The sequence below is a fragment of the Haemaphysalis longicornis genome, unplaced genomic scaffold, assembly GCF_048455015.1.
Source record: "Haemaphysalis longicornis isolate Haplotype H1 unplaced genomic scaffold, Haemaphysalis longicornis Haplotype H1 scaffold_7, whole genome shotgun sequence".
NCBI lineage: Eukaryota > Metazoa > Arthropoda > Arachnida > Ixodida > Ixodidae > Haemaphysalis > Haemaphysalis longicornis.
The window spans coordinates 30,215,669-30,243,541 of NW_027526422.1; the positions used below are offsets into that span (position 1 = coordinate 30,215,669).

The 27,873-nt window shown below is 48.3% G+C and overlaps 1 protein-coding gene across 1 annotated transcript in view; it reads right to left on the bottom strand.

The window, feature by feature from the left end:
- Positions 1-371: 371 nt before the first annotated feature.
- Positions 372-27,873, bottom strand: part of LOC144146225 (uncharacterized) — a 31,108-nt gene continuing 3,606 nt past the window's right edge. The window contains exons 4-14 of the mRNA XM_077678189.1: positions 22,638-23,294; positions 20,328-20,431; positions 17,198-17,284; positions 16,818-16,937; positions 15,861-15,977; positions 13,494-13,574; positions 9,388-9,468; positions 8,940-9,117; positions 7,389-7,556; positions 4,592-4,726; positions 372-1,106 (exon numbers count right to left, since the gene is read on the bottom strand). Coding sequence (XP_077534315.1) covers positions 948-1,106; positions 4,592-4,726; positions 7,389-7,556; positions 8,940-9,117; positions 9,388-9,468; positions 13,494-13,574; positions 15,861-15,977; positions 16,818-16,937; positions 17,198-17,284; positions 20,328-20,431; positions 22,638-23,294 — 1,887 coding nt within the window. The 3' untranslated portion in view covers positions 372-947. The remainder of the gene's footprint in view (positions 1,107-4,591; positions 4,727-7,388; positions 7,557-8,939; positions 9,118-9,387; positions 9,469-13,493; positions 13,575-15,860; positions 15,978-16,817; positions 16,938-17,197; positions 17,285-20,327; positions 20,432-22,637; positions 23,295-27,873) is intronic.

The window sequence follows — 27,873 nt, forward strand, 5'->3', positions numbered from 1 at the left end:
AAACCAATCCTTAAGATATGTTTGCCGTACGACTACTTAATTCCGTCGGGTGCGGGTTACCCTGGAGATGCTTTCGAACAAGTTAAGCCTTGTGAAGGCACCGCGCAATGGACGCGAAGCTGCACCAAAACAGGCGCAAAACAACTGTCGCTAAAGCAGACGACAAAGCCGAACCGCCGACGCCACCGCCGACGAGCCGGCACTTCCGCGTGGGGAACGCTGGGTAAATTCGCCGCGCAATCTCTGGTGTGCTCCGTGAGTAAAACCCTCTGCCCTCCCTCCCTCCCCCCCCCCCCCCCTTTCCGTCGCCGCCGCCTCCGCCGCGTTGGGAGTTTGTTGTCCCGCACACCACGAACGAACCGTTTGCTGGTAGAGCTAGAAAGCTTTGCTTTAAAATGGCAGTTCACGCAGGGAGAAGTTTTTGACGCATAGTGCTGCCTTCTGTGTGGGCACGAATACGGTGTGCATGATCTGACACCGCCCAATTCGAAACGAATAATATGCGTTTTCTTGTTCCGGTTACGCGAAAATATCCGACGTAAAATACGGCGGCTGATAGATTGCCGCAACACTGAAAACACAGCGCGACACTTAAAACACAGATATGCACAAAAAGCAGTTCCACCCTAACTGATACAATGCAATTGAGGCGTAATCGATAGCGAATTTTACTTGGGCTAATATCCTGCCTAAAATTACATACATAGAACCGCTAATGTCAGATGTACACGTGGTATCTCATAAAATGAGGGATGGGTCCTGATGGTAGGCGGCCACTCAATTGCAGGAAATGAATTCGACTGAAGAACAATTACCCGTGTCAATAATTGTAGCAATAACAAAACTATCTACGCGAAGACGAACGTGAACACAAACTGGACGACAAACAATACGACGAAAGGGTCCCACGCAAGCACACGCGCACAAGCAAAACACACGATCAGGTGTCATATCGCCGTGCCGTTAATGTTTGTCGCGTTGTCGAACGCCCTAATGAGGTTCCTCTTCACCGCGAAGTCCCCCTGCAAGGCGATGAATCCTATGGTGTGCATGGAGACGAAGACACAAATCACGGCGATGGACTTGAGGAAGACGCCGTAAGCCACCTGCAAGACAAAAACGGGAACATCGGCCAGCTCTGAAATTTCACCCATGGAAATCAAAACTCGAAGCTTTGTTCCATGCAACCTGACTCAAAGTCCAAAATTCGAACTCCTTCGACCATGTCGCAACCGCGTTATCGAATAGACGCCGGCTTCATTACGCGGGGAACCCAGGTTGGACTCAGACCACGAGAAGCGTTTTAATTTTTCCTGAAGGAGCACTGACATCAATTTTCGGCGTTAATATTACTGCACAGTTCGCTTCCTTCACTCAACAGAATACCCTGGCTGAAATATGAGCGGCCTGCGACGCGAAGAACATAGTTCAATTGGATCTCATTTATCGCGCCAACGGAGCAGCGCGCGGAGCGGCACTCAGCAAATGGACATCAGCGTGACATCACCCCGTGAAGCCAAAAGAAGTGACGCGACAGCGCTCGTCAAAAACTCGTGACGTCACTTCACGCGCGCGGCCCCCCACGAGCGGCGAGCGGGCGCAGCACCCTCTCAAGCGGGGCCCGCGGGTGACGTCCGCACAAAGCGGTGAGGTCAGGCCGGGATTCTGTCATATGCGCCGTTCGGGATGAAAGCGCGGGAATTTGAAACAAACGATTTTCAGGCCGTTCAACGTAATTAACTATCGCGCGGTGAATTATTTGAAGTGCTGTTTCAGGTTCGCCAGACCATTAAGCACCGATAAAAGCAATAAAAGTGTAACATAAAATTTTCGTGTCAGTGCTCCTTTAAAGCTCTTGATGTGCCTTCACTTATCTTCATCATCGTTTTGTGAAACTCATTTGTCGCGGCATGAAACGCCAGCACTAAGGCATCGAACGTTTCTCTTTACAAATTTCTGTCGTCGCTTATGATGTCTCCCAGACAAACCAATTTTCTCGCGTGAGAATATGACGAATCCGGTGCGTAATCAACTAGAAAATTTAAAGGTCCCAGATACATAACATCATCACTTCCTCTGCTTGCCTGGCAAAAGTGACGACGCTTATCCAACACACCACTAGAGTCGTTTAAGGGACCAATAAATGATGACAATCAGTTTTAGTCTTTATGTTCATCAGCGGGCTCACGCGACGTTTAACAAGTTGGCTCTGGTAACCAGATCAAACAGCCCTTATTTCGTGCTACTGGACGTTAAAAGCCCTGTGACTTCCCCAAGGGGGAATAAAAGCAAAGTTGTTGGATTATGAAAACGGCCTGGGGAACTCCTGTGCTTTCTTCGACGTCATCCTTGCATAATTTTTAGGCATGGAGGGCGAAACGTTTCCCAGAACTTATCAAAAAATGTGTTGTCGTTTGATGCATTTGATGTGTTGTCGTTTGATTCGAGATTAGAGCCAGAACAAGGGGGGCTCCTTGTTGATAATTGGTTATTATTGGTTTAGCACGGATATAGTTGTGTTGAAGGTAATTAGAAACATGCGAATCAGCGTTCACAGAGTACACATTTAGTTCGATGTTAGGATATAGCACATTATTAGCACACATTTCTCATGGTTCGACTACTGTGAAAAGCTCGACAAAAGGGGTCGTGAAGTTAACGGGCGTAAAACGAAGCCGAATTTTCACATTTATTCCGTGCTTCGCACAGCGTTCGGCCGGGTGACCAACTGATGATCCTGCTCCGTTCAACAGCAACGCCTCTACAAACATACACTCACAAACAGGAGCGGTCAGGGAAAGCCGAGCTAGGCGGAGAAGCGCAGAGCCAGTAAATCTCCACCAACTATAGTTCCTGTATATCGGGTAGCGCAAAAGTTACGCGTCTGATTGCCACATGCCGCAGATTCCACCTTGCGACAGCGAGGCCCGCTTTCGGAACTGCGCACAAGACACTGCTTTTAGTCTGTTCTGGTCAAGAGACCGGAGACGGTTGAGGTGGCGGCGGCAGCGGCGGACGCTCAGCTGGCCCGGCGGCTGCTGGCACGCGCATGCGCCGCTGTCACTGACGCGGCAGCACAGCTGGACAGCGGCGGCTCCTGCCCGCGTGAAGGGTGCGTTTCCCGCGCGACTTTAGATTTGATTGTAGGGTTTAACGCGCCGACCCAACGCAGGCGATGAGGCGCGCCGTAGTGGAGGGCTCCGGATTAATTTTGACCACCTGGGGATCTTTTACGTGCGCCGAAATCTCGCACACACGGGCGTTTTTGCTTTTCTCCTCCATCAGAAAAGCGGCCGCCGCGGCCGGGAATCGAGCCCGCGACCTCGTGCTCAGCAGCGCAACGCCTTAGCCACTGAGCCACCGCGGCGGGTCCCGCGCGACTTTAGAACTCGAGATGGCGGATGGACGCACAAGTCTGCTCCCCCTAGGGGAGCTATACACAGGAACTCTACCACCAACAAGGAATACGCGTAATCCACTTTCATGCTGACTCATCATTCCTTCGCTCAGAAAGCGAGACGCACTACGCAAGCCCAGGCGTCGCCCAGAAACGACGATTCGCACTCCTCCTCCTTGGTGGCTCGGCATTATTCTCTCATGACGCATCTATAGTGCTCGCTCACTTTTAAAGCTTCAGACCTCAGCCTAACTGCTGCAAGCAGTCTAGCTGTTGCTTTCTGACGGACATTTTGCATTAAACCCGCCGCGGTGCCTGACCTGCTAAGGGTTTGTGCTGCTGATCCAAAGGACGCGGCTTGGATACCGGCCGCGGTGGCTGCCTTTCAGGTAGAGGCAAAAAACAAAAAAATCCCGGGACATCTTCACTAACGTAAAACCTGGGGAGGGGCGAAGCATGCAGTGTATAAGTGTATTCTTGGCGCCTTGGCGTTTTGCCAACGAAGATGAAACCATTGGATGGTAAGGTGTACAGCTTTGCTGTAAGTCTCCTGTCTTTGAAGCACGAAGCGTTCTAGCGCGAGCGGTGGAAAACGAGTGCCCCGGTGTTCTTTTAGTAAGCGTTTTTTTCCACGGAGATAAAACGTACTAGCCCGAGGCGTTGGAAAACGAGTTTCCCAGTGTGTTCTTTCAGCATACGTTACGTTATAGCGTGAGGCGTTGGAAAACGAGTGTCCCGGTGTTTTAGTACCGTGACTACATGATACTACGACGACATGAGACGCCGACAGCCCGAGCCTCTAAGGGACTTCACCTCTAAAACGCCCGTGTGTCGAGATTTCCGCGCATGTTAAACATGCCCAGGTGGTCATAATTAGTCCAGAGCTTTCCACTACGGTGCCCCTTATATCCCAGTGGTTGCTTGGGCGCGTTAAACCCCTGAATTCCGAATTTGAAGATTCGCATTGAATCGCATGCTCGCGTTGAACATTTGTTTTGAACTTGCTGAAGTCTTCGCAACTCCCCGAATTCAACACCTCCGAGGCACAGGGCTCCATCCTGGGACGCCCCCACATCTCAAGCGTTGGATATGGGAACCCCAGCACGTGAAACTGTACGAATGTTGTACCTTTAAAACTCCCCGTTATGCCGTAGGGCAATCTCTCCGAATTAAAAAAAAGAACCGCACACTCACCATCTGGAGGCATTTCAACTCGAGGTGCTCGTGCATAATGAATATCGGGATCGACACCGGCAGCACCACGTTGATGCACGCCACCAGGCACACCGGAACCGCGTAGAACGACACCGGAACTTCCGACGCCGAGGCCTGTGTTCACAGTTAAGGCATAAAGTTGGGCTAGCTGGTTATCTGACTGCATTTTACTAGCGAAAAACAGACGCGGACGAAGAAGAAGTACACAGGACACTCGCTAGACTACGCGTTCGACAGGAAAGTCTAGCGAGTGTCCTGTGTACTTCTTCGTCCGCGTCTGTTTTTCGCTAGTAAAATGCTGCCTGCGTTTACAACGGACGAGAAACAAGTGCCGTCCTCTGTGCAGACGGGTGGGTAAAATGTTGGGGGAAAAAGTCTGCCTTGTGAGTTGAGAGAAGGATTGGGGTTTCATCTACTTAACAGAACAGCTAGATGCATGAAAGCTCCTGCACTCGCCGTTGCTTCAGTAAAATGAAATCCTGCACACTTCCGTATAACGACGACGATGGTTGGACGCGAAGCTTTCTCGTGAGGGAATCTTTGGTTGAGCCGCACGAAGTTTGAACTTTCACTCTATGAGCTTTGACTTGACTCGCCTGCAGTTTGGACTTTTGATCGTAGACTCTTCGTCATTTGACTTCCGACGAAGAAAGCTTTGCGTTCAACCATTGTCGTCGTTAGACGGAGGGGTGCATAATTTTTTTTTTTTTCATTTTTGAAATCAGTGCATCGCTGTCCAAATCCAATCTGTTTCGACCGTTTCGGAATGGCGCGATACAATAAAGAAAAAAAAAGGAATGACGCAATCGGATAGACGTCGGCTTCACAACGCGACGGACCGAGGTTCGATTCCGGCCACGGGAAGCGCTTTTTTTTTTTTTTTTCACTGTTCCATTATCCCCAGCTTCAGAGGAAGTTGGCTTTCCTGTAGCGCGTTTTGGTGTGCGCACGGACGCCTTCAGTGGGACATGGAAAGCTTCGCTTGAAAAATAAGAACTGAACGCTAACTTCTCGCATATAGCCAAGTCGTCAGCTGCCCGACATCTCAAGATTTCCAGCTGCCCAATAGGATCTATAGTTGGGGTGCGTCCAGAAGACGACTATTAGCATTGTTCATTCGGATGTACGGAGAAATTAGCGAATTCCCTTACGAACAAACATCTCATTTCCTATCTTTATTCGAACGTTCAAATAGAGGCCATTTACATAATTTTGAAACAGTTCTACGCATTTCGCATTTGGTAGTTCTGGCTGAATTCTCTAATGCCGGTTTCTTCATTCCGTAATGCAACAGATTTATTTTAGGAAATAGAGTGTATTACACTCACCAATACCCCAACGACTGTATTTTAAATGCAACAGTTTTCATCTTCATTTCTTGAATACGTGCATGGAGGCGCCCAACTTCTATTTACACGTTTAACGTGCTCTGAAGAATACACCAGTAACGCCATGGATAGCTCGAGAAAGCGGGTTAGAGCTGATAACAAAAAATCAAAGATCTTTTCTTAAGACAGAGATGGTAAAGATGGTTAAAACACGAAGGTTAATTCACACAAACTCTGTCGAATAAAAGTCCAAAATGGATGCCCCCAAAGTCCAAAATCCAAACTGCCAAAGTCAACTTAAACTCAACCAAAATCCAAAGTGAACGCCCACGCCCACAACCCAATGGAAACATTGAGCAGCCCAAATGCGATGATGGAACGTTCATCATCATCATGGATTCTATTACCATGCGAATGGGTCTTCCAGCGCACTGCCGCATCGTGTTTTGCACGCCAAGACCTCCCGTTGTCCACGTGTGTGGTACGATTGACGGGCTGTTGTGGAAGCTCATTGTGTAAAGGTGTCTTTCCTGCAGTGCGTTTTGGCGCAACTGCATCGCCATTAGCTATGCACTAAAAGCTTCGTATTAAAAGTCGCTTGAACAATTTGTTGCTTTCGCAGAGGAGCTGCGCAAGAACTTCCAAGTTGGGAGATACCTTATTACTGAAGTGGGTATGACTCGAGAAAATTGTGTGAAGCTCCTTTATTTGCGAACCTCGAAGTTCTGGTAGGAGCCCGAAATATGAGGAGCCGAAAGGACTTTGGTGGTCATGCTAACACCTGTGTTCAATTAGAACATGGAGTGCACGTGCGAGTACTAATGGAATTTCGCTTCCGGCAAAGCTTCAGTTTCTACCTGGCCCACTTTTAATCACCCATGTAATATGGAAGCACTGACTGGTGCGCAACGATCATTCAAAAATAGTACTCATCCTATTTCGGCGTAAAAAGCAGCCCTGCGAAGTATGCTACCGTGGTAGCTGTTTGCACGCTCTAGTCTCTTGTATCCTGCTATGAAAAAAAAAGTTCAAGTGAGGGGGATATCTGTTATTTCTACCTTGTGGAAGAACCTGTAGCCACGCTGACGCTGCGTGTCAGCATATTTGCGTATATTTTGCTGTAAGGTAAACAGTGGGGTACATGATACCACGTGTCGTGTCTGGCTCACAGCTCGAAATGTTTCGGTGAATTTTGACGTAATTGAAGTATACAAATTGTTGCCGGGGTAACAGACTGGGGAGCGATGCGTTCTCCACACACTTTTCCGTTATAACTTTGAGAATGGGTATATAACAGTGATATAAAAAGATGATGTCTCGACCTACATGACGTAATTTCCTTTTCAGAGATACCTACCTATGTGAAAGAAATTCTCAGGATCGTGTCGTCCTTTTAAGCATTGGTCGTTTGAATGTATGGGATTCAGGATGTGCCCGCCCGCACTCACCACACGGAGGACGGTGGGGGCGAGCAGTTGTACGAGCGAGTCGCTGATCACCACCTCGGAAAGGATGGCCGCCAGGCTGGCCAGGATGAACAGGTTCGACTTGGGTGACCGGTTCTCCCAGAAGTGGTCGTCCACATTCCCCAGGAAGGTCTCCACGAGGCGATAAGCCTGCAGAACCAGTTGGCAAGCGGAAAAAATGAAGCACAACACGACGACTAAAGGACACAACATCAGTGCTCGTCCTAATGTATTGCAGTTACCCCGAGTGCAGCCGGGAACGTTTTCTGGGGCAGCCTTTCTACCTCAATGCGCTTTTTTTTTATTCCACTCTAAAAAAATTGGGGCCGTGTATCAGCTTGCTTTTCTGCAAACGCCGTCGAAAGACCATAAGCTTTATCCGCGTCTGCCTCGTAACACCCTTTGCTCTCCCCCACCCCTCACACTGTCACCCTCCCCTCCTCTTATAATGGATGTAATGGAAGTACGCTAAAGTCGATTTAATTTTCAAGGAGAGCAGGAGGGTAAACGTAGAGTTCAGTCATGAGTAGTGAGGCAGGAGATTAGATGGACAACGAGGAGGGTGTGGGAGATGGAGGAGAGAAGGAAGATTATTAGAGGTAGGAAGAAGGAGGCGGTGTGTGAGAGGTAGAAGAGGCAAGAAGAGAAGAAGAGAGATAGAAGAGGAGTTGGAAGAGAAGGCCAGACGAGGCGTCACGCTGCAGGGGTGGCCAGAAAGATATCGTCTTTGGACTTCATTTACAGCGGAGCAAGCAGATACGCGGCAGGCCAATATTTTACATTCCGAATGTTTTCCCACAAGCAAGCATGCGCCGTTTTCTCAGCCTGAAGACCATCACTCATATCGTCCATGTATCCTACTCCTTCGCATGACCCCGCAGGAATGGAAAAGGCGGATGTGAATATTGCTTAAGCTTGTGTCCCCTCCTGGCCCTCCATCGCAGTCTTGTATTTCTTAAACACTCGCCAATAATCATCTTCTAAGCACTTTGTATCAATCTTTCAAAATAGGCCAGTACCCCATCTTTTCGTAGATGCAGGCATTATTAGCAAAACGAATTCCCAGCCCCTATTCTCCATGGTGCAGTCAGAGGAGCAGAAGGCTACAGGCTGATTCAGTAAACACAATCGCGTCCTCTGACCATCGATTTCAATACACTTGGACACTACCAAAGCTGTAGGCCCGTGTACCATTTCAACCGAAGTTCGTATCTGCTACGCTTGAAACAGACTATCTACGCTCATAGCCAGCTGGTGCATTCTCCACTTCCTGAGGGATGTGTTGCATATTTGCGGAAGAAAACCCGGCCTCTCAGCGGCCATAAAAGTCGGGCAAAATTGCTATGTTTCTTGCTGAGTTGACAGAGCAAGGGCTGAAATCCCCGCGTAGCCGCAAAGTCCATTTAGTAGTGTCATTAAATAACGGGTGTAGTTATTCGAAGCAGCCCTCTCATTATTATATATTTGAGGAACCGTGACCACGGCCACTTTCAATTGAGCCAATACTACATAATTCCATCAACGGGTGCGTACCTCGACGATCCGTGTGAGCGCCATGACAGCGCCCATCATGAATAGGATGTGCCAAGGCATGCGGGAGGCCACGGCTCGCCAGCTTACCAAGCGCTGAGACCAGCAGTGGCGTAGTCTCGACGCCGGAAGCATGCTCATCGCAATGACGGAGAGCCCCAAGAGAGGACCTTCGGTGTACCTGCATGCATGCACCCGAATGTTGATGTTCAGGTGTACGAACAGTGAACACGAGGGCGGAAATTTCACCTTCTTAAAGCGCTAGTCGCGAGACCTTGTAGTTTTCCGCATCGACGACTGGTGACCAAAGCACCAGCAATGCCCGTCTCAACCAAAGTGAGGTATATAATTTTTGTGTAAACGTCGTTTTAGATTCCGTCCCTCGCGCCTCAGCAGGTTCCGGCAGCGGGACCCGTTGTCGTAGGATTCCGACCAGCTAAGACTTGCTTACCGTTCAGGGTACTGGCTGCCGTAGGCACTGAAGGCGACCGGGAGGCACACAACCAAGCCGAACAGAAGGACGTCCCGCGTACTGGGAAGAACAGATATACCACTAAGCTGTTGCTTAGACGCCATTTACAGAACAGAAAAAAGGCGATAGTTGACTGGCGCTCCTGCCATGTAAACGCCTCCCTTCTCTTTCCCGCTCACCTCATACCGTTCCTCTCCCGTCTCGTTCCTCCCGAGATAGCACGATAGAGGTTTGCTCAAGTCAATTTAAATTTACCGCGTTTTACTGCTAAAGGACGGGTGCCTCCATGTCAGCGTTGCCGTACGGCGGAGACGCCCGTGATTCGAGGCACACTACTACAATGTTTATAGAACCACGTTGCCATGATCAACGTGTATTCGAGGTGGAACGTAGCACCTATGTAGTGGCACCTTTCGTTACTGTTGTGGTTTGATCTTTTTTTAAATTCCGCTAGGAGCTGTAGTGACGCGGGCAACACCAGGCGACGATATTCTCCAGCTGGTGTCGTATTTCATGTGATATCGCAAAAATCAAGCATCCAGGAAATATTTAATAAAGCAACACTGCAAATATTCATTATGTATTGATTTTCTGCCTTGACGGCCCCCTCGTCCATGACTGGCACGTTGCAACAGACCCTTGGGGTAGTGATCACTACCCCATATGGTTTGGACTTAAACGAGCTCAACTCCGGCAGGGCACACGGCGAATTACCACCACCAATTGGGAAGCCTTTCGATCCTGCTCCATCTGCCCAACTAAAGCGCACGACATAACTAGCCTCGGTAACGAAATACAGCGCGCTTATCAAACAAGCTCTCAATGTTCCACAGTAGATGAAGACTGTCCTTGCCCTGACCGGCACTTGCTAAACCTATGGGATACCTACTACATACTCGTGAACCGCTACAAATGTTATGGGAGGCGATTTCGAGACCTGAAGCGGGCCCGGCTCAAACAAAGAAATTAAGCGATACGAAAAAGAACTGTCTTTCTTGCGTTGGACGGAATACTGCGAGGGATTCAACAAAGACACCTCTACTAAAAAGCTGTGGCACACATTTCGATCCCTTAACGGCAAGAAAAAGACTGGTAACTGTATTGTCAAAATTGCTCTCAACATTGGCTGATCTATCGAAACAATTGAACAAGAGGCGGCTTACAACTTCTTCCCCAACGCCAGCCTTACGCCCCCACCTCCCCACCCTCGCGTAACGGTTACGGACGAGGACAATGAAGAATCACTGTTCACTATGGCGGAAATGGAGACTGCCCTCCACCAGATTAACAAGCGTAGCGCTCCTGGTAAAGACGGTATCACTTGGACTATGCTTCAGAATTTAAACGAACAAAACAAACAACTCCTCCTCCAACTCCTCAACGATGTTTGGAAACCTGGCTCCATCCCTACCTCCATGAAACACTCGGGTATACAACCTATCCCCAAACAAGGGAAACCAAAAAACCACGTCCGTAACCTCCGACCAGTCTCTCTAACATCTACGATAGGTAAACTTCTTGAAAGGATGGCTGCTAATCGTCTCACTTACCACTTTGAACAAATTACCAACCCCTTTTACCCTGGTCAGACTGGTTTCCGCCCCAACAAGGGGACTCATGACAGTCTGTGGCTTCTAAGACGGCTCATCAATTCAGCTCGACCAGGCCCGCCATCAGGACAACCACATATTCTGGTGGCAGTTGATCTGCAGAAGGCCTTCGACACGGTGTCGCACGAAGCCATACTGGCCGAAATCGAGAACCATTATCCGGGAAAGAGGATGTACAACTACGTTGCCAGTTTTCTAGAAAATAGAACGTTCGAGATCCGAACGGGCAACGACCATCCGAAGATCTACTACAATGACCGCGGAGTACCACAAGGATCCATAATATCGCCCTTCCTATTCAATTTGGTGATGAGAAAGGTGTCAATTAACATACACAAAACCAGCGGCACGCGCCTCACCGTCTATGCGGATGATATCACGCTGTGGACGTAGCGAGACGATTATCCTACCACCGAGGAAGCGTGCATAGACCTTCAAGCAGCCATTTTTGCCCTAGAAAACGCCATCCAGGCAGCAGGAGACGGAAAAGTCCACTCTACTGCTTTTGGGTGGCAAAGAACCGGAAAGGCAAAAACTCCATCTTTACCTTGAAAATCAAGAGATTCCGCTATCCTCGGAAGGTTGGATCCGCCTACTCGGCGTTCCCATCAGCCAAAAATGCAACGCCACAGAATGGCTCAAGCAGGTCAGACAGGGCTGGGATGCTACAGCCCACCTTATCCACAGAATCGGCACAAAATTCGGTGGCGCAAGCACCGCCCTCATCCGGAACATCAGTAGAGCCATTCTAACTTCCCGGCTAACATATGGTGGGACCTGCTTCAACCTGACGCAAACCCAATTAAATAAAGTTCGAACTTTACATCACAAACTGCTTCGAGTCATCACCGGACTCCCTCGGCACACCAAGCTAAATGACTTGTATACTTTTGCATCGCTGCCACCAATTGAAGCAACACTGGAAGCAGCGCGCGACAACCATTCCGACCGTCGCGAACTCACCGTTAAGGGCCGTCATCTCATCGCCTACGATGAGACACGAACTTTTACACCTGGCCCGTCAGAAGACATTTCTTTGACCCGAAACCCGCCTTGGCAATGGACACAACCGGTAAATCACAAACCAAGGTCGACAAAAGAGCGCAAAAGGCACAAGCATCAAAGAAACACCCTATCTCGCTTCCAGCACCTACTAAAACCAGGCACATATGCCATCTACACTGATGCCGCACTAGCATCTGACCGATTTACGTGCGGGATACACCACATCAACGATCCGAGCTTGACAGAGTACATGACGTTCTCTACGAAATCCAAAATCGACCCACTTACAGCAGAACTTAAAGCCATTCTACTGGCCACCGCCCTACTTAACAGGGGTCTCCCGTCCATCAAGACAAAACACAATCCCTCTAAAGTCGTCATATATAGTGACAATGCAGAGGCAATCAGCACAATGCATTCTCCAGATCCGCATGACTACATCTCCAATGCAATTAGACGAACGATCGACAACCTTGCCGAAATGAATGACACCACAATTCTTATAGAATGGACCCCCGGCCACCAGTCCAACCCAGGGAACGAGACGGCCCATCGCATGGCATCTGTGTCACTTCGTACCTCCCAGAACTCTCATGCGACGCCCGCCGCCCCACTTCCCGAACCTGCCCTCAACAACCCAGTCGTTGAACGCCTTATCCGAAAAATTCGGCGACGTCGTCACCTCAAGGAACGACCCCAAAGCCAGACCCACCAGTTCCCGAGGACATCCCGCGAGGCCTCCAGGTCCTTCTACACAAGGCCCGCTTCGGCACAGCGGTCACTCCTGACGTCCGCGACCGATGGACCTGGTACCGGCGTTTCGGCAGAAAAAGACCAGATGGCTCCACACCTGTTCCCCCTCCTACCCTTCCCTGCCCCCTGTGCAGTGCCGACCAACCCACCATACAGCACTTTCTCTGGGACTGTGCCGGACTCTCCGAGGAACGGCGTCGGTGTCTACCTCCTCACGTCACGTCCCTTCAAGAATGGATAACGCCGTCGAGCGACGTGAAAGAAACTTTACTGACCCTGTGGGCATTTGCTGAACGTACAGGTCTAGTGAAAATGACCTAAATGAAGTGGTCCGTGTGCGGGGCGGACATGCGTTGTGATTGAACCCAATCCCCCCGCTGGTTTATTTCCCCTCCTCTTCCTCCCCTTCCCCTGCACGAGGCGTTCGACCTCTCCCTTCTAAATAAATTCATTCATTTTCTGTCTTACATTTGGGTAATGTTTTGTTCTTGCTCAACAATGTTGACAAGTATGAATATTGCCACCTGACATGGACGTTTAGGTTTGGCTGTGGGTACATAAGACTATTGGGCGGATTCTGTTTCACATTGGCTGGGTGACTGAATCAAGTCAGACAGAAACACAGATAGACAAACAGACATACAAACAGACCAAAATTTCTGCGTTTAAGTAGCCCAAAAAAAGACTATCGCCTTTAAAAAAAATGGGCGTACTCACATGTGTTCCTTAATGTTCCGCCGGCGAGCTCTTGCACACTTTGACAAGTCTTCGTGTGTTTGCTCTTCCACGTCGTCAGCGCTGCGGTAAAATAAGTTAACTCTTTCGTTACTGCGGGAAATTGACCAATTTTGAGAGGTCTAACAAAATATTTTTTTTGTGCTATACATATTGGTTAGGCATACATTGCAGTGACATACAATGCAGATTATTCCACGCGCTTTCCAACGACACCAGTTTTAATAATGTTTTCCAAAATAATGATTGCAAAAAAAATGATTGAATTCGAAATTTTTGTCCACTCGTGGAAGAAAATAAGAAAAAAGTAAGTTGTGTATAATAAACGACCAGGAGTAGAAAAAATTTAGAATATACATTTTGTAAGTAAACATTTCAAAAACCCGTCCTAGAAAAAAAATTGAGTTGCGCAGTACAATTTGTCAGATATAAAAGAAAATGTTAGCCCGCGTCGTGCCCGTGCCATGTGGTGAAGCCCAACCACTATTTCAAACTTTGCTATTTTGGATGGTTCTCTAGAAGAAATCTGGTGGTTTCACATTATTAAAGGCCCAAATTAGCCTCCACATGATGTAAAAACACCTTGTCAATGATTATGACCGGCACAATATTGAAGGCAAGCAAGCGATGTGAAAAAATCCGCTTGGAGTTGAGAACCAAACTCTTTGGTAGATGCTTGTCGACGTTCTGATGATCACTTATCATTCAGAACTTTCATTTGCGGTTTATTATCATGTTCGGATTCACTATGGTAGCCCTGCTTGCAGGAATAAGGTACGATGCGCTAGAATCATGCCCAGCAAGCTTTCACCAAGCCGCCGTCTGGCTGTGAAGCAAGTTCAGCACTACGAGCCTACTACATGGCAGCGCCACCTAACAATTTTGGAAAGAAACAAATACAAGGCTGTTGGAGACTTCGTCAGAATAGACAGTACTACTAAGAAGCGACACTAGACCTCCGGAAATACCCTCGTGTGAAACCGAAACTGGCAGGTGAACAGCTGGCGGTGTTCAAGGCCAATTGAAAGCGTTTTCCTCGTCTGAACTGATACCCGACGACTTGGTGTTATCGTTTGACTTTCAGCGGAAGCTCTTATCGCAGAAGCAAGGCGTAGATAAAGTGGAAGCGCGAGCGGAATGCTTGTTTGGAGGAGCAGTAGCGGGCAACGGAGGCGCCATGGCAAATGAGCTTGTAGTTGGGTAACTGCGTAGTAGCGCCAAACATGAATTTCGCAATGCAAAAACGAAACCGAAACTGCTGGAAACTGGTTGAAAATGCAGGCACACTTGCTAGACATGCAGGGGACCATCAGAAATAAGCTTTGGGAGAATAAAGCTGCCCTTTGCCCGAACCAAAGATCATTAGTGAATAGCTGGGGCCATTTTCAAGTAATTATCACCTCTCAACGCTGTCGGATTACAAAGCTGACCGCATTATTTAATATTTGACTTGCCAGGAGCCTTTGGACAAAAAAAAATATTATGGTAATGCAGCCTAACCATGATCTGCATCCTTTTTTCTCAAGTGCAGCCGCCACGCCCCCTTTCTCAAAAACACACGCACCTAAGCTCACAAAAAATGCCGTCAAAAATCTCAATGTCGCCGGAGCGGGAAAATTTCAACTGATTATAAAAGGGCAGTGCCTAGACTAACCACTGGCCGCATTAGGTGTATGAGAAACGACTACAACATGTTGAAAATAGGCAATATAAATCATCGATCACCGGTGATCGATTTGAATAGGCGTGGTAACGAAAGAGTTAACGGGTTGTGGATCTTTAACAATGCCTAGACATCTCATCTATTTCCCTTGCCAACCAGAGGCTTGAACGGAAGCTCACGCTTTGCTTGGACTTTATAACCCGCAACTTGTAGTTTCCCGCGCGCCGCTCGCACACCATGCCAACCGTGCTTTGCGTTCCCACCGTCTCAACGGCACCGGAAGAGTCTTGCGCCTTCCTCTGTCCACAAGTGTCGGCATTCCTTCGCTGCCATTGACCTTAAATCTTCGTTTGGTACATACTCAGCGCTGCACTCGTTTAACACTCAAGTTTACTTTCGGAAGAAGCAGGTCCAAAGCCGGTGTGCGAAGGCACCGCCCCCCGCTGTCAGCTCGGCCGCCATCAACTCTCCTAACGCGCTCCTACATTGTTTTTCTGTCGCTCTGTGTTCTCGAAACAAGTGTGCAAAAGGTTGTTGATGTATGTCATTTCTTGGTCACGCAATGAAATACGTCGGGGGTGTGCGGCAGCAACAATACAAAGCTGCCTAAGAAGCGCAATTTTCAGTGCGCGTACCACTTGAACACCTGATTCGTGGCCCGAGAAGTCTTCAAGCATTGTCCTCACCAGCTCATGATGCTGCTCCAGTATATGGCAATCCAGCCCATCAGGCAGCAGGTGAGAACGACTGGCAGTGAGACGGCGAACCAGCTCCCCCCGCTCACAGGGCACTCGTTATCGTGGCTGCGTAGGAACATAGGGAAGGGTGATCGCCTAAGAAACGCGGGAAAGTCAAAGATGAATAAGGGGGCACAAGGCATTCACCCGCTGCTCAGGCTTATTATAAAAACAAGTAAATGACACATTCCTGGTGCCTGGTTCCGCTTGTCCGAGGTCAACAACCGCAATCAAGTAAGTAGAACTGTAAATGTGACGTTCATGACTCGAACAAGACAGAGAGAAGGCTCTTTGTTAGAAGGGAAAGCCGAGATGTTTGCCGTTATTTATACACGGTCGTGCTACTCAGTAGGGGAAGAGGGAAAGGGGCAGAGAAAAGGCCCGATGGATTACAGGGCAGACGAAAGGAAAAGCGAAGAAATAAAAGAGATAAAAGTAACGAAAAATAGCACGTTCTAGTTTGCGTCAGTAGTGCGATAAAGCAGTCCAAAGCAGTCTGTTTTTCTAAGCTTTAAATCACTTCAATGACAAAATGTCGTCCAGATAATTGAACGGCGCGGCAAGTACTTTGCGTTGAGCTCGTAGAGAGGGCAATGGACCAAGCAGTACCTTCAAGGTTATTGTTCCCGGGAGTTCTAGTTTTTCTTCGCTCTACTTAAAGCAGTTGTGCAGCGCCCAGCACTGTAATTTGACCAGTAAGCTTCAGTTTTCTCGAAACGTCTACAATGATTTTACCGTAAAAATTATATACATCTGTCTCTTCGAGAAAAACACGTCTGAATACTGCATCTCCTCCTTTCCAAGAAATTCCGTCCTTGGCAACGCCAGTGGAGCATTACGAGGAACTGTTCTTTAACGTTTTCAGGGATCAATAAAACATGCCATCAAGCGATCACTCAAGCTTACCAATCAAGCATTCCGAGCAGAGTCCTTCGCGTGGGCACTGTTTTAAGGTTGATCAGGTTGCCGAAAATGGCGGTGAAAGTGACACCAGCAACGAACGCTGGGCGAACCGCCGTGGTGAACCTGCATGCGCGAGATGGAACAGTCACTGAAGGGCCCAACACATTTGCGGGGAACGACGCGTTTTTGCACGCGTTTTCCGCCGCCAGAAACCGGTCCGGCAGCCGTCAGAAATACGCATGAAGGATGCAGGGCCGGTTTACAGAGGAACAAAACGAGTGCGAATCGTTCTCCGCATGTGTGGCGTGATACTTTTGTCCACGTGCACGTGCGCGACGCTTGTATGCCAAGGCACGCACGTATGCGGTGTGTCGAACACTTACGCTCGCACGCGAAAGGTCGACGTCTGATGCTCGAAATAATCTGCAACGGGAATTTTTTGAACGCAGGTATGAGAGACAGGATTAGCACTGTGATCGCCGCAAAATTTGTGCTCGCATCAGCCGATATATGTGAACTTCGAATTGAACACAGTACCCAGTGCTGATAATCTGAGTTTACCCAGCTAAGCAGCTGATTTTTGCAGAGCCTTGGATGATTTCTATTCAGTGCATGAAGTTCCACACGATACCTTACCTTTCCTCAAAGGAATAGGAGCGCGCTGTGATGGCAGTTTCGTCTCGCACGAACGAAAGAATCTTTATAAACGCTTGCTCGTTCGTCCTGTCTTTGTGGCTCGTCTCGCCATGTCAGAGACGGACGGACATAAACAAGAAAATTGTTGTCCTTTTCACTTTTCTTACCTACATTCCTCCATTAATCGATTCCTTAGAAAAAACGGCCCTTCAAAATGACCTCCTTGCTGTACAAGAGTGTTGCAAGAAATGGCTCATGTCACCTAACGTCAGTAAAACATCTTTGATCTCTTTTAATCGTCGTTCTAATTATGCACCCCGCTCGTATTACCTAACAATACTGCGGTACCCTCCTGTACATCAGTCAAGTTCTTAGGCATCCAAATTAGTCACGATTTAACTTTGTCCAACCATATCAGTCATGTTACTAACGCAGCAAATCGTGTCCTAGGCTATTTGCGTCGCAACCTTTCCTTGGCACCATCAGCTGTTAAACTACTTGCATACAAAACACTCGTTCTTACCAAACTTGATTACGGCAGCGCCACCTACGACCCACACCAAGCCAACCTCTGTAACGCCCTTGAATCCGTTCAAAACCGCGCAGCCAGGTTCATTCTTTCAGGTTTTTCGTATCACTCAAGCGTTTCGGCACTAAAATCGCAACTTCGCCTCCCTCCTCTCACCTGCCGTCGACTAATTTAACGCCTCTCTTTATCAAGGGTTCTTTTATACCTTGCCCCCAAACAATCAGAAAATCCTACCCCCTCCTAGAACCTCGCACCACAGCCTTCTTAACGCTGTTTACACGCCACGCGCTCACACTACAACTTTTCAGGGTTCATTTTTTGTTCATACAGCGCAAGACTGGAACAATCTTTCTGCCGACATCGAGCATTCGTTTTAGGGCTGCGATAGAGGAATTCTGCCATGATCTGTAACCCTTATTGTTTACATCTTTGCACTGTATTTTGCCTACCTTTTTTCTTCTGCCCACCCCTCATGTAACGCCCAAAAATGGCCCTTGAGGTACCAATAAATAAATAAATAAATAAATAAATAAATAAATAAATAAAAATAGATAAAATAATAAATAAAAAATTCACCCGCATTTCCCCGAAGGGGAGCATGGGGAAGTGCGAATGCACGGGTGATGCGAAGGAACTCTTCTTGGCCAATCGCCCTAAGTGGGTATGTGGTGGGGTCGCTTTCGCACTTAAAACTCTTCTTGGCCAATCGCCCTAAGTGGGTATGTGGTGCGGACGGACGGACGGCGGTGGACGCGTGATTCAGGGTCGCTTAAGATAATACTGATTGTGGAATTAAAAGCTATTTAATTCCACACTAGCCTGGTCAAAGTTTCAATGACTTGTGGGCTTGGCGCCTCGTGATCCCGATGTATGCTATAGGATTCAACCAGGGCTTCAATCCCATCTCGGTGAGGTATATTTGTGTACAGAGAAGTTACATCTATAGTTACAAGGAAGGCGCCATCAGGGATTTTTAAGTGCGAATGCACTTCTTAAGCGACCCTGAATCACGCGTCCACCGCCGTCCGTCCATCCGCACCACATACCCACTTAGGGCGATTGGCCAAGAGTTTTTAAGTGCGAAAGCGACCCCACCGCATACCCACTTAGGGCGATTGGCCAAGAAGAGTTCCTTCGCTACCCATTCGGCATATCTTCGTGATACTAACCACTTCCTACGGGAAATTAACAACATAAAAATCCCTGATGGCGCCTTCCTTGTAACTATAGATGTAACTTCTCTGTACACAAATATACCTCACCGAGATGGGATTGAAGCCCTGGTTGAATCCTATAGCATACATCGGGATCACGAGGCGCCAAGCCCACAAGTCATTGAAACTTTGACCAGGCTAGTGTGGAATTAAATAGCTTTTAATTCCACAATCAGTATTATCTTAAGCGACCCTGAATCACGCGTCCACCGCCGTCCGTCCGTCCGTCCGCACCACATACCCACTTAGGGCGATTGGCCAAGAAGAGTTTTTAAGTGCGAAAGCGACCCCACCACATACCCACTTAGGGCGATTGGCCAAGAAGAGTTCCTTCGCATCACCCGTGCATTCGCACTTCCCCATGCTCCCCTTCAGGGAAATGCGGGTGAATTTTTATGTTGTTAATTTCCCGTAGGAAGTGGTTAGTATCACGAAGATATGCCGAATGGGTAGCGAAGGAACTCTTCTTGGCCAATCGCCCTAAGTGGGTATGTGGTGGGGTCGCTTTCGCACTTAAAAACTCTTCTTGGCCAATCGCCCTAAGTGGGTATGTGGTGCGGATGGACGGACGGCGGTGGACACGTGATTCAGGGTCGCTTAAGAAGTGCATTCGCACTTAATAAATAAAGAAACATCTATCAATCGTGGTAACAGTTCCACCCGTTAGTTTAGCTGAAACATTACTTTTTCATTTTGTGTTTTCTGTTTTATTTGTCTGACCCTCACAGATCTGCGATATATACCAGGCGCTGTACAAAAATAAGCTGTAATTTTGTTGTCAGAAAGGATAAGCGTCGTTCGAGGCAATAGAGGCATGCAGTAAGAATTTCGTCAATATTGTATAATGCAGGATCGGTATTTTTATGTTTACGGTAAGCTTCAGTATATGTTTCCTGGCATACCCATGTTTCGCACTATCGCAAGCTCCAAAAAAGTCAATGGCATGTGTAGGAGGGAGAAAAGGCAGAACACGACTTGCTTCTTGACGATCAGCACCCGCGCAATAATTGGATTCAGGAAGAAGAATCAATCCGCTGTCCCTTAGTTACACCCCGAGTATCGCAGGCACGCACTGCTAACAAGACCGGAACAGTCACGATGGCCACGAGCGGCAACAATGACAAACAGGCTCACCCTGAGTTGATATTACGCCAGCTCCCGCCCTTATCTCGGTCCCTGTAGAGCCCGTTCGCGCCGAGACGGACAGGTTTGTCACGCCGCTCGTGTCCAACCCCGTCCTACGGGGTCCAGGTGGCACCAGTGTCCTGGACTCGCGACTGTCCTCTTCAAACGGCCGCGGCCACTTCCAGCTGAACGCGCTGTCACGCTGGCTACTGAGGCTTGGCTGGAGAGCTGCGCTGCGTTTCTTGAGGACGCCCCGCAACTCCGGGCGCGCTGGTTCATTCCTGGGCTCTATTGGAACATCAATAGTTGCCTCCGGCTTTGACGCGGACTTTGGTTCGGATATCCGCACCACCTGTAGCTCCTCTGAGCTCGGCACCAGTTTGGGTACTGCTAGCCCTGGAACACTCGGCATCGGTCCAGGTACCAAGTTTGAAACCTCCGTCGAGTTCGGTTCACCTATCGCTTCCGATGGACCTGCTTGACCACAGCGTAGCTCCAGACCACTTGTGTTTTCGGTAGCGGGTGGGTCTGTCTTGCTGCTTGCCTGGGAGAGACGAGGTATACTGATTTATGTTGCTCATGAGAAGGTACTTCCCCATAATGTGCCTCATTTAGCAGCTGTACAGCGCATATTCCGCAAGGCAAAAAGACCACCTATTGTTTGGACCAGCATAGCTTTCACTATCAGAACCATGTAGTTCATTCGCAAGCTTCTATATAAGAATAACAGGGGCATTATTATCGTTCTCGTAGCCAAGTACGGGCTAAAAAATTACCACTTGTATTTGAGGCGACGCCGAGTGGGGAGCGAGTAGTACAGCCAGGGTTCCAATCGGGAGTGGAGCAGAGGAGAAAGAGCGTGTGTGCGTGCTGTTGTGCCAGAGCGCCTGGCCCAAATGCGTTGCGCCTGTTGCACGAGGCGACGCGACGACAGCGAGGCTGAGTCACGCCGGCGCGGCCGAATCCCGCATCTCAGAACGACCAAATAAGGGCATGTCGCTACGCCTGGAGGCGAGGTCACGGAGACGGCGGGAGCATCGCCTCCCTTTCCCCATTGGCGGCGCCGCTGACTCACCGCCTCGCTACCATTCGTCGAAATTCAAACTTCAGGCAGCGAGATCCTTGATTGGAGCTACGTATTCGAACTTCTCGGGGCCCCAACGAACTTCCCGGGGTATAAAAGAAGCCCGGAGGCTCTCATCGTCGGCATTCCTCGGCGGCTTCTCTCCGGCACCAGTCTCTTCGGAGGCACCGAGTGAAAGGGTGCTGTCGCCTTTGTGCAAGTCATGTAACGTTTGCTTACCCTGTACATGCTGTATATAAATGTTACTTCAACTCTTCGGCGGCTCGAGGACTTCGTCGCTCTGCTCAAGGCAACGTCGCTACACCGGTGCAGCGCTCGGGTGGCCAGTCGCAACAGTGCCTATGAGTACGCAGTGTGTTCGTGTGTGTGTGTGAGTGAGTGCGCATGCACGTGTGTGTGTGAGTGCGCATGCGTATGTGCTTTCGCGAGTCGCTCATGGTCACCGCGTGGGTGATCATGGCGATCGTTAGTTCTCGTGTCAGCGGGCTGGGTGTAGCCCATTCAGCTTATCCAAGCTTGTTCATCTCTTACGAACCTGCAAAGGAGATAGTGCATAAAAGCTGTTCTTGGTCCAGGCTTTCATAGGATGAGGCGTGGTAGCGTAGATGCAGCGATGTGGAAAGAGCATAGTTTAGCCAGGGCGAGAGCAAGAGCCAAGCACACCTGCAGCAAGTTACAAGAACTCTCCAACGAGACGTTTATATAGGCAAAGCTTTTCTAAACTACTGACTCTTGTGGCAATGTTAACTTGTCAACATCGTTGACAAAAACGGAAACATTAAGCACATTTGAGGCACATCAACACATAAGTCATATCTGCCTTGGTCCTATAATTAAAACTACATGGTTCACCACATAAAAAATACGGCTCGAAAAAATGTCTGCACCTCAAAATACAAAAGGTGCCCACAGTGCCCCCTCATGGCCGTGTTGCCAGCTCAAAAGTAACAAGAGTTTCCAGTAGATGGCGCGAACAGTGGAACTCGGGAAAATGAAATTGGCGCGAACGGGAATCGCACTGCTGGTGTTGAAAAGTTCTATGAATCTTTGTTGCGATTAGGTGACGCCATGGAACCTCGTTGTTTACGTTAGCGACGTTAAGTCGCTGTTTACATCAGCGTTGGGCGAAGTTTTCATATAAACTCGCATTGCAGTTATAGCGTACCCATGCCAGTCAGTTTTTGGCCCAAGGAACTCAGCGTTTTTTTTTTTTTTCTCTCCAACCCCGGACTGACCTGTGATATTTTCGAGGACTGCTCCCCTGCCTGTTGCGGCGAGGCCACGGTCAGACTACGCGTGCGCTTCGAGGATGCCTTTGCCCTAGACTTCTTGGAGAGCGATGAATGGGCACTCGGGCTCCCCACGAGTGGCGAACTGCCGCACTCCCGAGCACTGGAGCAAGGAAGCGAATGCGACTTTTCCACCGCGGACCTGTCCTTCGTCTGCATGCGCTCGGGTTCGGGGGTTTCGGGCACCTTTGGTTCATTGGGGTAAGAGCAGCGCGAGCTTCTCTTCGATCGGGACGTGGTTGGGGAGGCACGGGCCGACACGAACGTCTGTGGCGGTGACGAGGGTGAAGTCACCGCTTGCCCCTGTACCGACTCGTGATCCACGTCACGCAATGGCGTCACGAACATGGGAAAGGTGCCCCTTCGGCGCTCCGCCTTCTCCGCTAACGGAGACAGCGACGACGGCGCTGGCGGCGCCAACGTATAGGCTTCGGGCGGCGTAGCCAGTGGCGGTGAGAGAGGTTTGCTCTTGAGAATCGATGAGGGTGCCTTGGACACGCCTCCGAAGCTTCGTATGCGGCGCGCAGGTACCTGGCACGGCCCCTCGTCGTGTGACGAAAAGCCGATGCGGCCAAAGGATGTTTTGTGCGACGATCTATCCACCTGCGTAAGACAAGACGCGAGCCGCTGCCATGACGTACACTTTCCACCTACCAGTCATTCGAAACTTATCTTAATTAATTTGATTATAATTATCCAGACTACATTCTCATCATTTGTAGCATAAGAAAATGCCTTTTACACAGAGAATGTTAAGTTACCTGTCTCGTTCTTCCCGAAGCATCGCGTCTCATTAATAGTGTGTAATCAGAGGAATCAGCACAACCCTTGTACAGCGAATTTTAGTTCTGAACTATTCACTATATATATATATATATATATATATATATATATATATATATATATATATATATATATATATATATATATATATATATATATATATATATATATATATATATATATATATATATATATATATATATATATATATAGGGAGCAATACAACTTGGCAGTTGGTCAGGGCAAATCCTCGCTTGGCTGGCACGCTTTATATAGGGGTAGGGTCCCAGGTGAGAGGAAAGCAGAAAATGAAATGCACGAAGCGGATTGGTTTGGGAGTATGAATGGGGATATAATGAGGGGGAAAGAAGGTTGTACAGTTTGAGCCGCGAAGTTGGTAAGAGGGAAGTCAGGTGTGGTGGATACTCCGGGAAATTCTTGGAGAGAAGGGATGAGAGGGTGCTTGTTGCCCCGCCGCGTGGCCTACAGAAATGTTCTCAGAAACGCCCGAAGCAGGACAGGTGGTGAGAGAAGTTCTTATCAGAAAAGTATCTGCAAGCCCCGGGTCAAAAGAAAAGGTAGAGGTAAAATAACTAGGTCAAGGAAAAAAGAAAAAATGAAGGAAAACCGCGCACACGCGCACACACACGCACCCCCCCCCCCCCCCACACACACACACACACACACACAATGCATAAAAAAGCAATAACCGCACAACTGAAATGGCACCTGTCGCCAACAGCAACATTCCTGGAACAGGCCTTTTCTGAAACTCGAAAACAAGATGAAGTTAGAAGCACGTACGAGGCACGAGACAAAGCTAAGTAAAATAAAAATAAAACGGAATTCCAGAAAACAGGTTGGAGGGATGCCAGCGCGAACTAAACTGGAAGCTAAGGATTGAAAACAAAAGAAATTCGGTGACCAAATAAGGAGCAGAGGGAGGGGGTCATATTCTTTTTATAAGGTACAAGCAAGACAATACCTAATGCTTTATTCCCTGTGAATATCGCAAGGATTCCAAGTTGGCCCTAGACGCATTAATTCCACAGGTTCCATGTAGTTCAATTTGTGAATGAAATAGGATTCTCGGTATTTTCTCTCCTTAGGAGACTTAAAGTTGAAGTATATATAACTTAAGGTCATTAAAATTGTGGCCTGGATGACTGAAATGCTGCGCTACAGCTATGGATGATTTGCCAAGAGTATTTGCCGGTTGTGGTTAAGACGTAGGCTCATGGGTTGACTCGTTTGGGCTATATGCTGCTTGTGACACATTGATCATTCTAACATATACACAATGTTGGATGAAGTTCGCGTAAAACTTGAATTAAACTTGGGAACCTAATTACTGGCTGTGCTTTTTATAATGCAGTCTGTCTGCAGGTGCCTGCAAGTCTTGCATCTGGGACGGGAACAGCTGGCTATGACTGGTTGCTTCAAAGGCCCTGTTATAGCATGCACTAAAATATTTTTTAGATTCCTATTTCTTCGGTAGGTAACTCTTGGCGCTCCCGGGAACGTCCTTTTAAGTCGGTCGTTACTGGCTAAAATGGTGTAGTATTTCCGCAGGATGTTGTTTACGTTAGGGAGGGCGTTTGAAAATTTAGTTATTAGGACAGGCGGCCTGGTGCTTTCGTTTTGTTGCTGTTTATTGAGCACGTCATGCCTTTTGAGATTACATGCACGTTGGTAGGCCTGATCGAGCGAGCTTTTGGGGTGGTTGATGTTTATAAGGGCGGACTTGAGTTCGTCTAGATGCTTTATGTAGTCCCTGTAGTCTGCGAGTCCCCGAATTCGTCTAGATGCTTTACGTAATACTTGCGATATTCACGGGCAATAAAGCATTATGTTCTTGCTTGTACCTTATAAAAAGAATATGACCCCCTCCCACTGCTCCTCATGTGGTCACAGAGTTCCTTTTGTTTTTATTCCTTAGCTACCAGTTTAATACGCGCAGGCATCCCTCCAACCTTTTCTCTGGAATTCTATTTTATTTTTATTTTTCTCCGCTTTGTCTTGTACCCCGTACGTCCTTCTAACTTCATCTTTTCGTTTTTGAGTTTCAGAAAAGGTCTGTTTCAGGAATGTTGCGGTTGGCGACACGTGCCATTTCAGTTTTGTGGTTATTGCTTTTTTTTTTGCTTTTTTCGTGCGTGCGCGCGTGTGCGTGTGTGTGTGCGCGCGTGTGCGTGTGTGTGTGTGTGCGTGCGCGTGTGTGCACGTGTGAGTGTGCATGTGCGTGTGCGTGCGTGCGCGCGCGTGTGTGTGTGCGTGCGCGTGTGCGGGTGTGTGTGCGCGTGCGCGTGTGTGTGCACGTGTGCGTGCGTGCGTGCATGTGTGTGCGTGTGCGCGCGTGTGCGTGTGTGTGTGTGTGCGTGCGTGCGTGTATGTGTGTGTGGTTTTTCCTCCTTTTTTTCTTATTTCCTTGACCTAGTTATTTTACGCCTTCCCTACCTTTTCTTTTGACCTGGGGCTTGCAGATAGGCCTACTTTTCTGATAAGAACTTCTCTCACCACCTGTCCTGCTTCCTGCGTTTGAGAACCTTTCTGCAGGCTACGCGGCAGTGCAACAAACACCCTTTCATCCGTTCTCTCCAAGAATTTCCAGGAATATCCACTACACCTGACTTCCCTCTTACCAACTTTGCGGTTCAAACTATACAACCTTCTTTCCCCCTCATCATATCCCCCTGCATACTCCCAAACCAATCCGCTTCCTGCATTCCATTTTTTCTCTCCTCTCACCTGGGACCCTACCCCTATATAAAGCGTGCCAGACAGGCGAGGGTTTGCCCTGGCGAAGGCAAGTCTCTTTGCTGAAATGTTGGCAAGAATCATGGTCGTGGGTTTGGATCCCACCTGGCGGGCATTTTTTCTCCACTTTCTTTCCAAATTCTTTAACTGTTTCAATGACCTACCATATCGTCCACTTTGCACTTTGCTTTCCGAGGTTTTCTTGACTGCCAACCCTTATTTCTATATATATATATATATATATATATATATATATATATATATATATATATTTATATATATTAAGGGGTCTTGCAAAACACGTCAAGCATTGGTTGATTGAATATGAGGTTTAACGCGCCGACGCTACAGAGGCGATCACTCGCACTGTAGTGAAGGGTCCGGATTAATTTTTTAACGTGCGCCGCAATGTCAAACACACGGGCGTTTTCGCTTTTCGCCTCCATCCTACAGGCATAAATGCAAAGCATATATTTGCTAAATTGCGTGAAGCTACTCGTCAGGTTATTTCGTACCCACAGTGTCAATACGACATTACAGTGGGAAAGGACACAAAAGAACACAGACTTCAGATTGCAACAAGTGCAATGTAGTCAAATCCGACAATATTATGTATACTCAATACAGCAAGAAACTCACGTTGCCAAACTGAGGTTGACCATGGGTTGACCGAACTCAGGTGGCAAAAACTCAGGTTGACAGTTAAGAAATTATGTGTTAGACTCTTATGCAGCACTTAGTAAAAGACTCGGTATAATTCAACAGTTCAGATTACTAACGAATGAAAAAACTAAGCACTACCAATAGCAGTAACAATCGGTGAAGGCAAATTATTCCACGGAAAAACTGTTTTTTTTTCGCAAAGTTTCAAGAACAGTTCTAAAAACATTATTTCCACGCGCTTAAGCTTATATGTCGAGAAATCACTGTACCAGGTTAGCGGGAATGCATGGGCGGGTAGAAAACGTACCTCATGGAGCACGACCAGAGATAGGCGACAAATGTCACCGAGCGGTGTGACGTCATTGCTAACGATGGAATGGGCCACGTGCCAGGGCAGTGAGCTGCATGGTTTATGCAGATACCGCGCGAGATTTTTTGGGCGCATTTAAGCGGATCTGGGCGGCCGAAACCAACCGAAAGCTGCTACTGATATTACTCCAGAGCTGTGAGAGGAGTGATTCTATTCCACCAATCCTCCCACCCATCCATCTATCCACCTATCCATACATTCCTTTATCCATCCATCCACATAACCATCTGTCAATTCAACCATTCACCCATCCATCTACCAACCACCCATCCATCCATCCATCCATCCATCCACCCATCCATCCATCCACCTTTCCATCCATCCGTCCGTGCATCCAGCCATCTATCTGTCCGTCCATCTATCCATCCATCCATCCATCCATCCGTCCACCCATCTATGAATCCATCCGTCTATCCATCCATCCATCCATCCATCCACCCATCTATGAATCCATCCTTGCATCCATCCGGCCGTCCGTCCATCCATCCATCCATCCATCCATCCATCCATCCATCCATCCATCCATCCATCCATCCATCCATCCATCCATCCATCCATCCATCCAATCATCCATCCATCCATCCATCCATCCACCCATCCATCCATCCA